The following is a 15,478-nucleotide window of genomic DNA, read 5'->3' on the forward strand; positions in this document are numbered from 1 at the left end:
AGAGTGGAAGGGTAGAGTAGAAGCGTGAGAGCTTTGCTGGAGTGTTTGGGCGGTCTGCTTCCAGCCTTCCCTCCTGTGTCCAACACCCATTCTGCTTCTGCTCTCTCTCTCTCTCTCTCTCTCTCTCTCTCTCTCTCTCTCTCTCTCTCTCTCTCTCTCTCTCCCCCCTCTCTGCTGTACTTAAACCTGAGTCATAGTTACATGTGGGTATTGCGCCCCGACAATAGCAGATCTACAAGCTCACAAACCGTTGCACTGTGACGCACTGTGAGCTTGTAGGTCGCCTGGTGCGCAACACAGACGTGCAACCAAGTATGAATCCTGCCTTATAGAGCTCATATCACCACATACAATACAAACTTCTCTTGGAAATGGCATCATTTCTCACTAAGTTGTCTTGTCGTTTGTTTGTTTTCTTGTCTTAGTGAGATTCAGTCTTTTTTTCTTCAAAACGTGTCCGTCACTTTACATCGCATTAAAAGTTGTGTATTCATGAACTGTGTTAAACCCCGCCTGTAGGCGCCAATTAAGCAAAATGTCAAAATGGCTACAGTTTGTGTATAGTACAAATTAAACCAGGTTAGGAGCAGGAACTCGGTTGATTATTTTTAAGCGATTCTTCGCTTGCAGGTTTGCATACTGGCCAGCCAGATTGTGTTTTATTTATGGATGTTTTGCTTGTTAATTCCTCCCCACGCCCACCACCACCGTGATGTGTCCCATTTTTCTTTTTTAGTCAACATCTTATACAAACCCTGTCAAACAGACGCACCTGTTCTGCAACAAAACAAAACAAACAACATTGTCGTCAGAGCTGTAGTTCGTTAGCCTTCATTCCTGCTTTCAGTGTTGATCTGTGTCTTATATATTTAGCTCCCCCCTTTACCTGTCCCCCTCTTCTGACTCTCTCTCTCTATGTCTGTCTCCCTGCTCCGTCCTCCCTCCGCTAGAGTTGCCTGTTGTAGTGGATGTCTGTCTGTCTGTCTGTCTGTCTGTCTGTCTGTCTGTCTGTCTGTCTGTCTGTCTGTCTGTCTGTCTGTCTGTCTGTCTGTCTGTCTGTCTGTCTGTCTGTCTGTCTGTCTGTCTGTCTGTCTGTCTGTCTGTCTGTCTGTCTGTCCGTTCCGTGTCTCTCTCTCTCTCTCTCTCTCTCTCTCTCTCTCTCTCTCTCTCTCTCTCTCTCTCTCTCTCTCTCTCTCTCTCTCTCTCTCTCTCTCTCTCTCTCTCTCTCTCTGTCTGTGGTGTTGTGGTCTGACCGGTTGACAGATGCACTGATGCCTGTGATTCGATGCTTTATCTCCATTTAGCTCCAGTGTAGGTTGGAGGGGCTTAAAGATGATCGCAGGAGCCATAGGACCTTCAGCTCTCGAGTAACTATTCCCCCCCCATCTCTCTCTCTCGCGCTCTCTCTCTCTCTCTCTCTCTCTCTCTCTCATCCACCCAACCCCACCTTCTGAGGAGCACTGTCCTCCGCGTGTAACCCCGCCCCGTCGCTTTGTGTGTGGAGCCTGTCTAGCTCTTTACCCCTCTCTCTCTCTCACTCATTCTCTCTCTCTCCCCTGTCCTAGCCTGTCCTCTATCTTGTCTCTCATTCGCTCTTGTTTCTGTCCATCACTCTGGTTAACTCCTTTTTCTTTTGTCTGGTCTCCCCCCACCCCCCACCCCCCCTCTCTCTCTCACAGGTGGTCTTTCCTCAAGGTCACCTTCTCATGTTGTCTTACACAGACACGCACGCACGCACGCACGCACGCACGCACGCACGCACGCACGCACGCACGCAGGCACGCACGCACGCACGCACGCACGCACGCACGCACGCACGCACACACACACACACACACACACACACACACACACACACACACTCTCTCCTCTCTCTGTCTGTTTGCCCTTCCATTTGTCTTTCTATACCGTACCTGTTCCTCCATCTATCTGTCTTTCTGGTAACATGCTGTGCTTCAAGTAGCTGTGTGTGTGTGTGTGTGTGTCATGGTGTGAAGTACAGTAGATGCCATTGGGCCAGCTGTAGTAGACGTAATGTTTCTTTGAATCTTTTCTCTTTATTCGTCCGTCCGTCCTTCTTTCTTTCATGTTCTCAGCTTCGTAGCTTTAGTTGGAGTTTTGTCTGGTCCGTGCGTCCTGCTTTTGTTTTTTATTTGATTTTGTTCTTACTGGGCTGTGGGACCACTTGTCATGCCGTGTCTCACCCTCCACCTTCCCACACTCTCTCGCTCTAACGTCACTTTCTGTCTCTCTCCAAACAAGCTCTCGCTCAACTCTGTATAACCATCCCACCCTATATCCCACCCATCATCCACCCACACCTCCATCTCCCACACCAGTGGCTGTTGTGGTGCCCAGCGGTGGTAGCTCTGACGGATGGTCAGGGGAGAGGAGGGGAGGATGAGCAGGGGATTGGGAGGGTAGAGGGAGAGAGAGACGTTCTTTAATGTTGTGCATTGGTTTCTTCATGCGCTACACGCCACCCCTCCCCCACCTCCCTCCACCTCCACCTCGCCAGAGTCCCTGACCGCGGGTTGTCACTGGGGTCGTCAAAATCCGAGCGAGGGGAAGGAGAGGCAGCACAGACAGAAAGACACCCAAGAAAGAAGGACAGCCAATGTAGACTGGCTGAGAGACGCATTGTTCAATCAAGTAGGCAGGCGGTGAGATGTACGGACAGATAGATCGGCAGACATTGAAAGCGATAAGCAGTCAACCCGCTTAGGGAGATATGCAGATATCATGGCACAAGAACAGGCAGGGGAGACAAAATGTACAGCTTAACACAGAGAGAAGATAAAGGGGCAGACAGCTAGAGAGATGGATACTATAGATAGAGCACCAGGCAAGACAAACTGACTGACAATTAGGCCAATTATTTCACTGACCTATTGTGTTCAGACTAGAGAATTTCAATAGCCTGCATGAGTTTTTGCTCCTGCACGTTCAACTGTTTAGCTTCATTTACACATTTCCCCTATGCTTTTCTGTCCAAGGTACAACATAGAAGTTAAGGGCTGCTATAGAGAAAGTACTGTACCCCATTTTAAATCCATAAGGAGCATACCTTAGTCAGCGATCTTGATGGTAAATATAATCACAGCTATCCTGTCGACGTTCCAAACGTTCTCTTTGTAACCAATGCCCTGGGAAAATTACATGAATACTATCAGAGAAACAGGCCCACTGTCCATAAGATCTTGGCAGGATGTTGACATGGGTTTCATACGTCTCCTAGCAGTAGAACATTGAAAACTGTCTAGCCCTCCCATAAAAAACGTTTGACTGACATCGATTCTCACAAAGATGAAACTCTAGTCTTACAGTATGTTTCTTTTTTTGGGGGGATCTGACCAACTCTGCTCTCCTTCCCACTTAGCCGTAGCTCGCCATTACAGTCCGCTAATCCCCAGAGCAGCTAACCACGCAGCATCAGCGATTTCTCCCAGAAATTGTACTGCACCACATCTGAACAGCCGCTGCCTGCACTTTACCACTCTGCCACACTTACATGTCAACCACATTTGATGTCACACTGTAGTTACTAGTCCACACATCTTGTTATTTTCTATGGTATGAATGTCACCTGTACATCGTCGCTGTCGGGCAGAAATGTTTTGTGTTTTTTTTTTTGTAAATGAACGCCCTACTACACAAAAGCATTAAAAGTATCAAGATCCACAATTACACTCGAAACACGCCATTTTGAGTTGGTAGATTTATTTTTTGTTAAGTAGTAACAGTTTTGGACATGTGAGGTTTCCACCCGACAGAGACGATGATGTTGATGCCTTTGTCCCGAACCCATAACTAAAGCCTGCTTTATACTTGTTGCTTTCCGGTGTGCCACGCACCACAAACGTAGCGACATCTATAACAAGCTCACGATGCGATCGCAGCGTGGTGAGATTGAGGATTGGCTATCTCTGGTGCGTGACACGATTGACACGATGCCAAGTATCAAGCAGGCTTATAAGCCCTCGAAAACAGCATCCCTGTAACGACTGTCGGGCGATTATAGCTACACCTGTTATTATAGCTACGCCCGTTTGTGAGTATCATGGCCAGAGAGACCATTATGATCTCCTTTAGAGGTAACCCGATTGCTCACCCCAAAACACACTCGCCCCCATTTGTTCAGTGGACCGCTCGCCCCCACCCCCCAGCAGTTCTTTTATTCATTTTGCTGAGGTTACCTTAGGAATAAGGTTAGGGTAAGGCATCTTTTTACTGAGGTTAAGTTTAGGAATACATTTGGGGTAAGGCATCGTTTTACTGAGGTTAAGTTTAGGAATAAGGTTAGGTTTAGGCATAGTTTTACTGATGTTACGTTTAGGAATAAGGTTAGGTTTAGCCATAGTTTTGCTGAGGTTACGTTTAGGAATAAGGTTAGGTTTAGCTATAGTTTTGCTGAGGTTACGTTTAGGAATAAGGTTAGGTTTAGCTATAGTTTTGCTGAGGTTACGTTTAGGAATAAGGTTAGGTTTAGCTATAGTTTTGCTGAAGTTATACGTTTAGGAATAAGGTTAGGCTTAGGCATAGCTCTGCAGGCTACCTTTAGGAATACCTGGTGGCGACCGTTCCCGTGGTCGCAGGATTCGTCCCGGGGCGAGCGTGTTTTGGGACATTCTTGCATTCCCTTCAAACATTGGCGCTAATGCTGCGGACACAGGGGACGAGGCCGTCTCTGCGGCAGGACAAAGTGCACAGCGCAGTGTGACAGGGACTCTTCTGACTGTGGTGAACACATCTCATCTCTCGAGCATGTCGAAAAAAAGAACAGTCCCGGCTTATCTCAAACTTTCACTTCCCCTGTCTCTCTCTCTCTCTCTCTCTCTCTCTCTCTCTCTCTCTCTGTCTCCCCACCTTTCACTTCACTCTCTCTATATATCTCTTTATCTCTCCCGCTCCTGTGGTCTCTCACTCTCTCCGCTCAATCGCTCTCTCTGTCTCCAGGTGCAGTCACGGTGCAGCAGTAAAGAAAATATCCTTAGATCAAGTGAGTAACATCATCGCACCTCCGTGAAAGCGACCTATTATTGTTTGTTGCCACACGTGTGTGTGCGTGTCACATGAATAATTGTTGTGTCTGTATACGTTGCAAAGTATATTCATTTGTAGAGCACAGATACAGCACCAGTCCATGCAATATGACTCAATTCTGTGTGTGTGTGTGTGTGTGTGTGTGTGTGTGTGTGTGTGTGTGTGTGTGTGTGTGTGTGCGTGTGCGTGTGCGTGTGCGTGCGCGTGTGCGTGTGCGCGTGTGTGTGTGTGATGTCATGCCTGCGGCTGTTAAGCTTTATGATAAGCATAGGAATGTGCTGTGGAAGCATAAGAATATGTTTAAAAGGGAGAGAAATTGGGTCAAGGCAAATTCAAAGCACTGTGCCTATTCTTTGCTGTGAGGCAGAGAGAGAGAGAGAGAGAGTCAGAGAGAGAGAGAGAGAGTCACAGAGAGAGAGAGTCAGAGAGAGAGAGAGTCACAGAGAGAGAGAGTCACAGAGAGAGAGAGTCAGAGAGAGAGAGAGAGAGTGTCAGAGATGGAGAGAACGGAGAGAGGAGATTACACAGTAGAAACACGTTGCATTACATGGCCTACTGTTTTAATGTTGGAATTATTAGAGTGATATTATTGGAAAATCATTCTGTTATCTACAGCTGTCATCACCCAAATCAGTTCAACAAGCTTCTACAAACAAACAGGGATATTTAGTCCACACAGCAGGACTACTGCTGAGATGTGTTGTATGTTTCTTTGAGTTTAGTCATTGGGTGTGCACAATACAGTATGTATTATGCACCAGACACAGCACAGCAGTAAAATGTTACAGTTACAGGGCAAAGACGTACAATAGGTGCAGGCGAATAACATCATCATAAAGACACCCACAAACGAATATGAATCAAGTATACAGATGTATGCACCCCATATAAAATCGTCCTGCCCGGCCGGGCACAACAAGAGACACCATCAATAAACATAAAAGTACCGTATACACATACTGGTGTGGAGTCATTTGATGCTGCTTGCCTGCCTGACGACTAACACTGCTCAGCAGAAGTTATCATCGTAAACTTTATTTCAATTCGGAGTACAATTGAGGGTCGGGCCCTCATTTTCAATGTAGCCGAATACAGAACACAAATCAACAATATACAAATCAGCACTCTTAAATATATGAATCAGAAAACATATAAGATACCAAAAACAAAAGAACTATAAGAGATAGACAGATAATTAATTTAAACAATTAATTATCTGTTACAATGTTGAGCAAAAGTGCTGGAAATTGAATGAATTGTCCCAGGGAAGGCAGTGATGTGATTTTTAAGGACTTCTGAAGCTCATTCCAATCAAAAGGAGCACTAACAGAGCACTAACAGAGCACTAACAGAGCACTAACAGAGCTCTAACAGAGCACTAACAGAGCTCTAACAGAGCACTAACAGAGCACTATCGTCACTGTCGGCCAGAAACGTCTTATCTTCATATTTTAACTTTTTGTGTTTTTTTTCAGTAAATTAACGCTCTACTTGTTCATACTAAATACAGTGTGTTGTCGATTAAATAATCGTCCAAAGATGAAGGAATGACAAAGTTCTTCAGGGTGAAGTATTGAGAATTTATTAAGAAGATTCAGCAGAGAAACAATGGGCCTCATGCGCCAATAAGTTCCTAACTTTTCCTCTTACATTTCTTCCTAAGTGAATTCCTAAGAGAAGTCCAGTCAGATTCATGAAACGTTCTTAAGTAGGCAGAATTGTTCGTAAGCATGTTCTTATGATGATGAATCCAAATCCTCGTAACTTGAAGGGGTGTGCCAGTTCATTCAAATGATCATATGTAGACGCCCCACATATCCTAATTAACATCCTAATTACCATAGGGAACCGCCCCACCAATCCCATATAAGGCATTGGGAATTCACTTTCCTACCTGTGTTCACCCAGGTGGGTGTGGTTTTGCATGACTCCATGGCCTTGCCTGCAGTCACACCTGTGTGTGATTGCAGCACACAGAAATCACAGGACCAGCTCACACATAGAAATAAAGTTGAGTGAAGTCAAGAATACCTAAACTAAAGTCTAAATATGGTGGAACACCAGACTCCAATAATACTGTGGAGGTACTGAAGTGAACAGAAAATTTCAATATTTCCAATAATCATGAATGTATTTCATTATTTATCTCACAATAGTCAACTTGGGGGGGGGGGGGGGTGATGGTGGGTGCATGGGGTGGGGGTTATGTGGTGGGTATGGTGCGTTGGGTTGGGTTGTGAACTCTAAACCAGTGGTTCTCAAACATTTTCATGTCAAGGACCCCCAAATTGACATGCATTCTGCAGACCCCCATATGAAAATATTTTCTGCTAGGGAAATGTTTTGAAGATTTATCAAAATGTTTCGAAAATAGCCGATCTACAAGCTCAAAATGGGCAGTAATGGGACGCGTTTGTGAGCTTGTAGATTGGCTATTTTCAAAGTATAAAATGGGATTAAAGTGGTAAATGTTCCATATTTTGCTGTGGACTGCCTGGAACTTCCTCAAGGACCCCTTGAGGTCCTCAGACCAAACTTTGAGCATCATGCAGATGGCGCTGTTTTTCCTTTATGTTTTCAGATTGCATTTAAGAACGAAAAAGGCACCCTAAGAGTGCTCCACAGTGTGCGTAGATTCTGTTCTTACCTACGAACAAATCACCGCTAAGAAAAGATTGAGGGATCCCAAAACCTTCTTAAAAACTTCCTAAGTGGGTCTAAGAACAAATTTCCTCTTAAGAACTTCTTAAGAACGGTTGGCGCATGAGGCCCATTATACAGAGAGTGAGGAACAGGCCTCCGTGCCTGTTCCAGCAGCCCCTCCGGGCGCAAGCCTCCTCAACCCTATCCTCAGACAGTCCTTATAGTCTTGTCTTAACAGAGATGCTATACAAAATGTTCATATAAGGATCTGCGCTAAAGATAAGGGTGACACACAAATAAGTATACCTTTGCTGACAGCATGGAGGAGTCAAGTCAGCTGTTAGATTGACAGCTGCATGAATTAGACTGAGCACATTGGTGAGCAAAGAGACTTAATGGAAGGAAGATAAATACACAATAATGCATATATTTGGACTGTAGTTGGCATTCTAAAACTCTCATTACAAGCGTCACACAAAAAGTAGCAGATTCACAAGCTTGAAACACGGCACGGAGCAATTTGCGTAATGTGGATCTGCTACTTTTGCTATTTTTGATGATAATTAGTCTTCTATTGAGCTGAGCGGTTAGACAGGTCACAGGTGGTTTATTGCCCTTGATTGCCCACAAAAAAAGATGACAATCGCCCCGTCAACATCAAGTACTTTATTTCCCTAATAATTAATCCCCCATGGATTACAGTTCTGCTTGCAGTGAGAGCAACATGGGGGAGAAACAGATCACAGCCATAACGCTGTTCTAACAGTTTCCGGTGCTTTTTCATTTGAAAGATGAGAAAAATATATGCGTAAATATCGTCACTGTTGGGTAGAAAGTTACACCATATCTCCAAGTTTAAAATTTGTATTTTAATTAAGCCCTACTTCATCATACAAGATAGCCTTAGACTATCGTAGATGTATTTTATCGATTTTAACATTCTTATATCTACGAAAGTCTTATAGCGACCACCCCCCAGTGCGTCCTGCGCTTTCACCAGTAAGGCCCATACTTCTCTGTACAGCTTTCACCGAAATTGCCCATTGAGGAATACAGGGAACATATCCATTGAAAAAAAGTGAGTGGTGGAACTCTGTGTAGGGGTCCCCGGGGGGTCCCCGGAACTTCCAGACCCACAGAAACCCGCCCAGGGTGCCGGCCTGAGTTACCGTGTGGGGGAATTAGCGGTCAACACTCTCTCTCTCTCACAAGTAAGAGTGTGGTATTCTCTCTCCATCCCTCCCTCCCTCTCTGTCTCTCACATGCACGCACGCTCCACATTGTAATTAGCAGGCACCAGTGCAACACTCTCTCTCTCTCTGTTTCTAGCTCAACAGCACCACTTTTGCACCTGTTGGTACCCTAAACAGACAGACATACATAGGGACAGACATTGCTGTACCTTGAAGTGGTTGCACCACTTAAATATCTACGAAATACATTGTTTCCACCAGACAACAACAATGCATGTTTAAGGGGGCTTAAGTGAATGAATGAATGAATGAATGAATGAATATTCAGGTTCATACTTAGTGTGTTCAAATCTTCCAGTCAAGCTATGACCTGAACAGTGTATGTTTTTTTTCTTCTTGACTGGCCACCCTGACGCTGTAGGTTAACGGCAACCTGTCTGTCCCTCCCCCCAGGTCACAGTGCGGTGGACATCACCAAGGTGGCCAGGAGACACCGCATGTCCCCCTTCCCCCTCACCTCCATGGACAAGGCCTTCATCACTGTGCTGGAGATGACCGCCGTCCTGGGCACGGAGATCATCAACTACAGAGGTGAGACGACGAGGCTCACGAGGCTCACCTCTTATGGTTAACAACATTGTGAGGAGTTATAGGCTTAAGGAGAAATAGAGCACCGAAGTCTTGTAATCCCAATAGGGGAATTTTAGATCGCCTCCTGTGTTTGAAAAATAAACAAATCATCCAGGCCGTTTGGATATGAAGAATCAACTGACTGAGAGAAAACGCCAATGTTACTGCTGTTGAATTATTAAATATTTTCACTAGAAACAGACTCTATCAAATATGACTGACTGACGGTCGTAAACGATACAGAGACACCTCCCTGACAATATCGCCGAGACACCCTAACCCTTGTTTACTTTTGGACCACAATTATTATATGAGACGATTTTAAGATGACCCCATGTTATTCTCCATAGAGGAAGAACTTCCATCCATGTGGGATGAGCGAGTGATGTCAGGACTTCGGCACTCTATTCAGGCTGGTGTTATAGGATGAGTTTAGTTAGGGACACGCTGTGGCGCGTTGTGCAGTCGTAGATTGGCTATGTTGGGTGCACAACACCAGAACACATCTAATTATAATTGAGGCTTTAGGGTTAAAAATGTGATGTGTGTGTGTGTGTGTGTGTGTGTGTGTGTGTGTGTGTGTGTGTGTGTGTGTGTGTGTGTGTGTGTGCGCGCCTTCGGGGTGGGGGGAGGGGTCTCGAATAAAATTTTGGTCCATAATCACCCAATCATTGTCTCTCCAAACTTTGATAGAAAGAAAGTGCGAGCGAGTGAGTAAGCAATTTCCTTAAGGAAATGAGGCATCGTCCTACATTAACCCTGGTGTCTCGTCCGTGTTTCCTTTGCTAACAATGAGTGGCATGGTGAAGAATCCTATCATGCATTTATAAATGCACAGATTGGAAGACACAATGACTATTAGAGTTCTAGGGATTTACAGCAGTGGTGCCAGGGGGTCCCCAATACAAGTAACAAGTTAACAATTCTGTATAATTTGCACACAAAAAATGCCTATACACAGAATACCCAAAGTAAAGTGGTTGTTGTTCATGAACAGTTTGGAATAAATGCATGGGCATGGTCTCATTTTGAAGACACTGAACACTTTGAAAGTACAAGTTTGAACTTACTGCAATAGAAGGTTTTTAATTCTCGCCTAAATTCTTTCTATAAATACATGCATATTATTATTATTATTATTATTTGTATTATTATTATTAATTTTTTTAAAGAATGGAAATCAATCATATGATTAACACCATGTGATATGCTTTGAAATGGCTTTCGTTATTTTGTGAAGCACAGAAGTCTGGACAAAAGTTTACACGTATTACGTGGCATTGCTAGTTTTACTTACGTGATTAACAAAATCATTCCACCACTGCAAAGACATTAAGGGATGGGGGAGGGTTGGTAGTGAGTGAATTGTTTTTACACCGGTGCTTCTCAAAGTGGGGTCCAGGAACCCTCAGCCAGGGTTCCTTGAGGGAGTTTCATATGACTATAACTAATAACTATAACTCCCAGAGTTATGACGGTCCTTGAAATGTAAAGGTCTGAGAACCACTGCATTACACCACTGTCCAGACCAATCCAACCTAGTTTTTGTCCCCACCTAGTGTCCTCAAGTGGTACATTTTTCTCCATAGTGTGTATAATTCATGGTGTAACAGGTAAGGGTGTGTGGAGGTGGAGGTGTGGCATCTTCCAGTTTGAGGTCGCAACAATGAGCATGTTATGTTAAGTCCACATGACTGCGTTTAACCACTTTAACCCTGGGGGGGGGGGGGGCTTAATAAGTGGTTACCGGTAAACTATGTGTACACGTTTCTAATGCAAGACACTTCACTGCCTCTGAAACTCAGGACACACACACACACACACACACACACACAGACACACACACGCACACACACACACACACACACACACACACACACACACACACACACACACACACACACACACACACACACACACACACACACACACACACACACACACACACACACCCACAACAACAACAACAGCAAGCAGCAATGTGTAACTTGTTAGAATCATTCATTCATTCCCTAACTCCGAATCTCAATCGTCACTTGCATTGTAACTTGAACACTAGTCTCGCGTATAGCCCTGACAATCGGATGTCTGCACTTGTTTCCCCTGACCAATCATCTGGATCCCTTTACATTCAGTGTGATATGACAGACCTACACCCCCCAGAACAGACCTCCAGCCCTCCTACATTGGTTCTGTAACGTAGTTACCGCCCACCTCTAGCCTGCATAGAATTAGAATGTTGCTAACCTTATCAGCAATAAGAGATCTCTGAAAGTCTGTTATGTGCAATCTGGGGGGAAGAAAAAGAAGAAGGAAAAAACCCCTTCCAATTTCCAGCCGCAGAGCTCTGAATCTGTCTTTAGAGATTAGTCTGTGTGAGACTACTTGAACCCTTATACCCTTAACCTTAACCTCTAATTACAAGCAATAAAATAGCCTCTTCTAGTAATAAAAACTCACCAGATTTGCTTCACACAAAATACACGTGTCTATATCCATACCTTCCATGATAAGGCAACCTCAGACATCCTGCCACCTCTCCCAGCCCCGGAGGCAGTGTCAGGGACTAGACATCGGTGCCCAGCGGACACAGCCATACATGGCCAGACTTTGGTGCCCGGAGGCAGAGAGGGGCCGGGGCCAACCACACCTCCCTGCGGGCGCTCATCATTTATAGATCAATGATGACGGGGAACGGGGAGGAAAGTTCTTTAATCCTCTGTGGAGGAGGAAGGAGTGTGTATCACTGCTAGGATGAGAGGGGAGGAGGGGGGGGGGGGTATTTAGACAGCCACCCTCCTCTGATGGTTTGCGTGCGTGCGTGCGTGCGTGCGTGCGTGCGTGCGTGCGTGCGAGCGAGCGACCGTGCGTGCAGATTATTCATGGAGCTAACATCACTATTTTGTGCCTGTCATTGTGTCATTATGTAACCAACTTAAGACACTGATGTGTCTTGTAATGTTTTACAAAGCAACACCCCCCCCCCCCACACACACCACCACCACCACCACCAACTCTATTCTATTTTTATTCGAGTCAACGTCACAGCACTTCTTTTTTTAACAAGCTGTTTAGACTCCAGCCAAGTCTAAGAAAGTCGCTCAAACACCATCAGCATCTGAGAAAATACAACATAAGGACTGGACATTCAAATGTCAAATGTATTCTCTTTACCTCAGCCAACTGTGTGTGTGTGTGTGTGTGTGTGTGTGTGTGTGTGTGTGTGTGTGTGTGTGTGTGTGTGTGTGTGTGTGTGTGTGTGTGTGTGTGTGTGTGTGCGCGTGTGCGTGTGTGTGTGTCCCCACTCCATAGCAAAGCATATGTAGTCTGTATGTCTTCACATTAACTCTAACACAAAGACACAACACAAAGACCCACAGAGATGCTATACACACACTTAGAGCCCTATTAAGCAAGACGAAAAACCCATGCGGTAATACAGATTTCGCCCTCGCTCTGCGCCTTTTCGTATTATGGAAGCCGTGGTGAGCGCTCACTCATATGGAATACCACGTTCCTGCATAATTTAGCATTGGGGGAGTGTCCATATGTTAATTATTTTCGCTTTGCGCTAATTTGCTATTAAGCCCCTTGACCTAAAAACACTCAGCGCATACCGATTCCGCCTGGGTCTGACCACGTCTTAAAAGCAAAAAGCACTGTTTCATTTTACACTTGAGCGGCTCTGGAGTGCTGCTGGAGTGTTGCCATGTCTGTTTATTATAAGCGGCTTCTTTTTCTGCAAAGATGCTTGTAAATATTGGTAGTTGTGGTTGCTTTTCTTGTTTCTAAAGTGCTTATTTGGGCTTTTCTCCTAATGTTGTTTAAACCAGTGATCCTCACACAGCGACATGCCCATGTCAAGGACCCCCAGATTAATGCATTTGCCCAACTAAGCCAGTGACCCCCATGACAGATTTGTGTTTTTAAATGTTTCAATAACATTTTTCACAAATATTCCACAATTGTCACTTTTTTCAAAGATTACTTTTGAAAATAGCAGATCTACCAGCTCACAATGCATCACATTCATTCATTAAAACAATGAACTCTGACTGCAGGGGGATATATATTTATAATGATCATTCTAACAATGTGCAAGAAAATATGTAAAAAGAAGGAAGAACTTTATATTTGTGGACAATCCAAATATGCTGGAAATTTTAATGTGGTGTCATTAAAAGGAATCTTGATATGGCAGACTCACTATCTAGAAAATAAAAACATGGCACTTCATTTAAAATAGGTTGTAGACCCCTGTTATATGCGATTCTTTTGGGAGTATGTTTATAGACCTATTTACTTGTTTCTATGACACATGGCAACAGCGAGTTTTCTGGCTTTCTCGTTGAGATTATAAAGGGTCATATATCGCTCATTTCTCAACCTTTTTTAGAAATTAAAACATCTCCATACTCATTGGGAGGTTTGCTTTCATACGCTGTATCACACCCGACTCAATTCTTCTTCAATAATATGCTACGAGCGAAGACCATAACATTGGGGCCGCAGCAATACGCATGGCGCACGTATGGCATTTCAACTCATTCCTTCGTCGTGACTCGAATGAAATAAAATAAAATAAACGTTATTTTACTGGTGTTTTTCAATAGAAACAAATAAAGAGCGTGTGTGCAACAGTCAGTGCATATACGTGCATGCACTATAGGCTATATTTCCTCCTTGTCGGGATGGTGAGCTGAGCTCTTCACAGCCCGTTTGTCTTTCATATTATTCTTATAATATTTGATATTATAAACACTCATGGTTCTCTCATTTCTCAACCGTTTTTTAAAATGTAAAAATCCCCATATTCCTTAGGAATCTTGCTTTCATTCGCTGTATGGTACATGGTTCTATTTTTATCGAATTAAACAATATCAAACGAACTTGTATGTTCGGGGGTTAGACGATTCTGGGAACATTACGCATGGATTGCCAATTTGCCAGCCAATGCTGCGTATCTACTCGCAGTTCCATTCCGATCTGAAAGGTATAGGTAGGTGCCATTTCAAAGTCTTAGTTATTCATTTATGAATCAAATGAACTAGAATAAAGATTTTTACAGCTGTTTTTCATGCTTAGAACAGAAACAAATTAAGTGACGATGTGCGTATATCTCCCTCCCTTAGCATATGGCTGCGCCGCTGTAATGACTTTCCAATGAAAACTGCAAGTTACTTAACAAAATAGAGACATAGGCCTACAAGCTATGCACATCATGGCTGTGACAGCTTGTGGATCTGTTCTTTGGAGGCATAAAGGTGACAGCATGCAGTGCAATATGAATAATTAACCCAAATGTGACAAAGTCATGTCATGTCTATGGTGCCAGTCTGCAGAAATGTAATACCACTTGCCGAAAAGGGCGCATCATCAGCTGGTGTCGTAAAGAGAATAGTACGGACATGTTCATTGGGTAAGCCTCAAAACTCCCTTAAACACTCCCATGACTAATTCAAGGCCGTTTTGCTCACACCACGGGGTGTCGAAAGCGCTTCTTACCTGGCCCATAATTGTAATATGACATTGCACCCGCCCCCACGTCTTAAAAACTGTAAAATTATATGTAATTAGATTCCACTTGCTTAATAGGGCCCTTAGAGTCTTAGACAACATATCTCTCTCTCCTCTGTCTGCATGTGTTATCATAATGGGTGTGTTATGTATTTTTGTCTTTCTCTCCTGCTGTAGATGGAATGGGTCGAGTCCTGGCTCAGGACGTTTATGCCAAAGATAACCTGCCACCCTTCCCCGCTTCTGTCAAGGATGGTTATGCTGTGAGAGGTAGGAACCAGACTGTCTGTGTGTCTGTCAATGTCTCCCTCCCTCTCCATGTCTGTTTGTTCTGTGTAGCCAGAGCCCCAAATGCTCCAAACAAGTTATTCGCACACACACACACACACACACACACACACACACACACACACACACACACACACACACACACACACACACACACACACACA

At 44.3% G+C, this 15,478-nt stretch overlaps 1 protein-coding gene across 10 annotated transcripts in view; it reads left to right on the forward strand.

The window, feature by feature from the left end:
- Positions 1-15,478, forward strand: part of gphnb (gephyrin b) — a 133,050-nt gene that overhangs the window by 107,035 nt on the left and 10,537 nt on the right. For 4 of the 10 annotated variants that reach the window (XM_079525378.1, XM_079525381.1, XM_079525382.1 and 1 more), the window contains exons 10-13: positions 1,305-1,367; positions 4,957-4,999; positions 9,333-9,470; positions 15,204-15,296. In XM_079525378.1, coding sequence (XP_079381504.1) covers positions 1,305-1,367; positions 4,957-4,999; positions 9,333-9,470; positions 15,204-15,296 — 337 coding nt within the window. Of the gene's footprint in view, positions 1-1,304; positions 1,368-4,956; positions 5,000-9,332; positions 9,471-15,199; positions 15,297-15,478 lie in introns of all 10 variants that reach the window. The other 6 variants (XM_079525374.1, XM_079525377.1, XM_079525376.1 and 3 more) reach the window with 2 other exon arrangements.

This window comes from Electrona antarctica, assembly GCF_951216825.1.
Source record: "Electrona antarctica genome assembly, chromosome: 17".
NCBI lineage: Eukaryota > Metazoa > Chordata > Actinopteri > Myctophiformes > Myctophidae > Electrona > Electrona antarctica.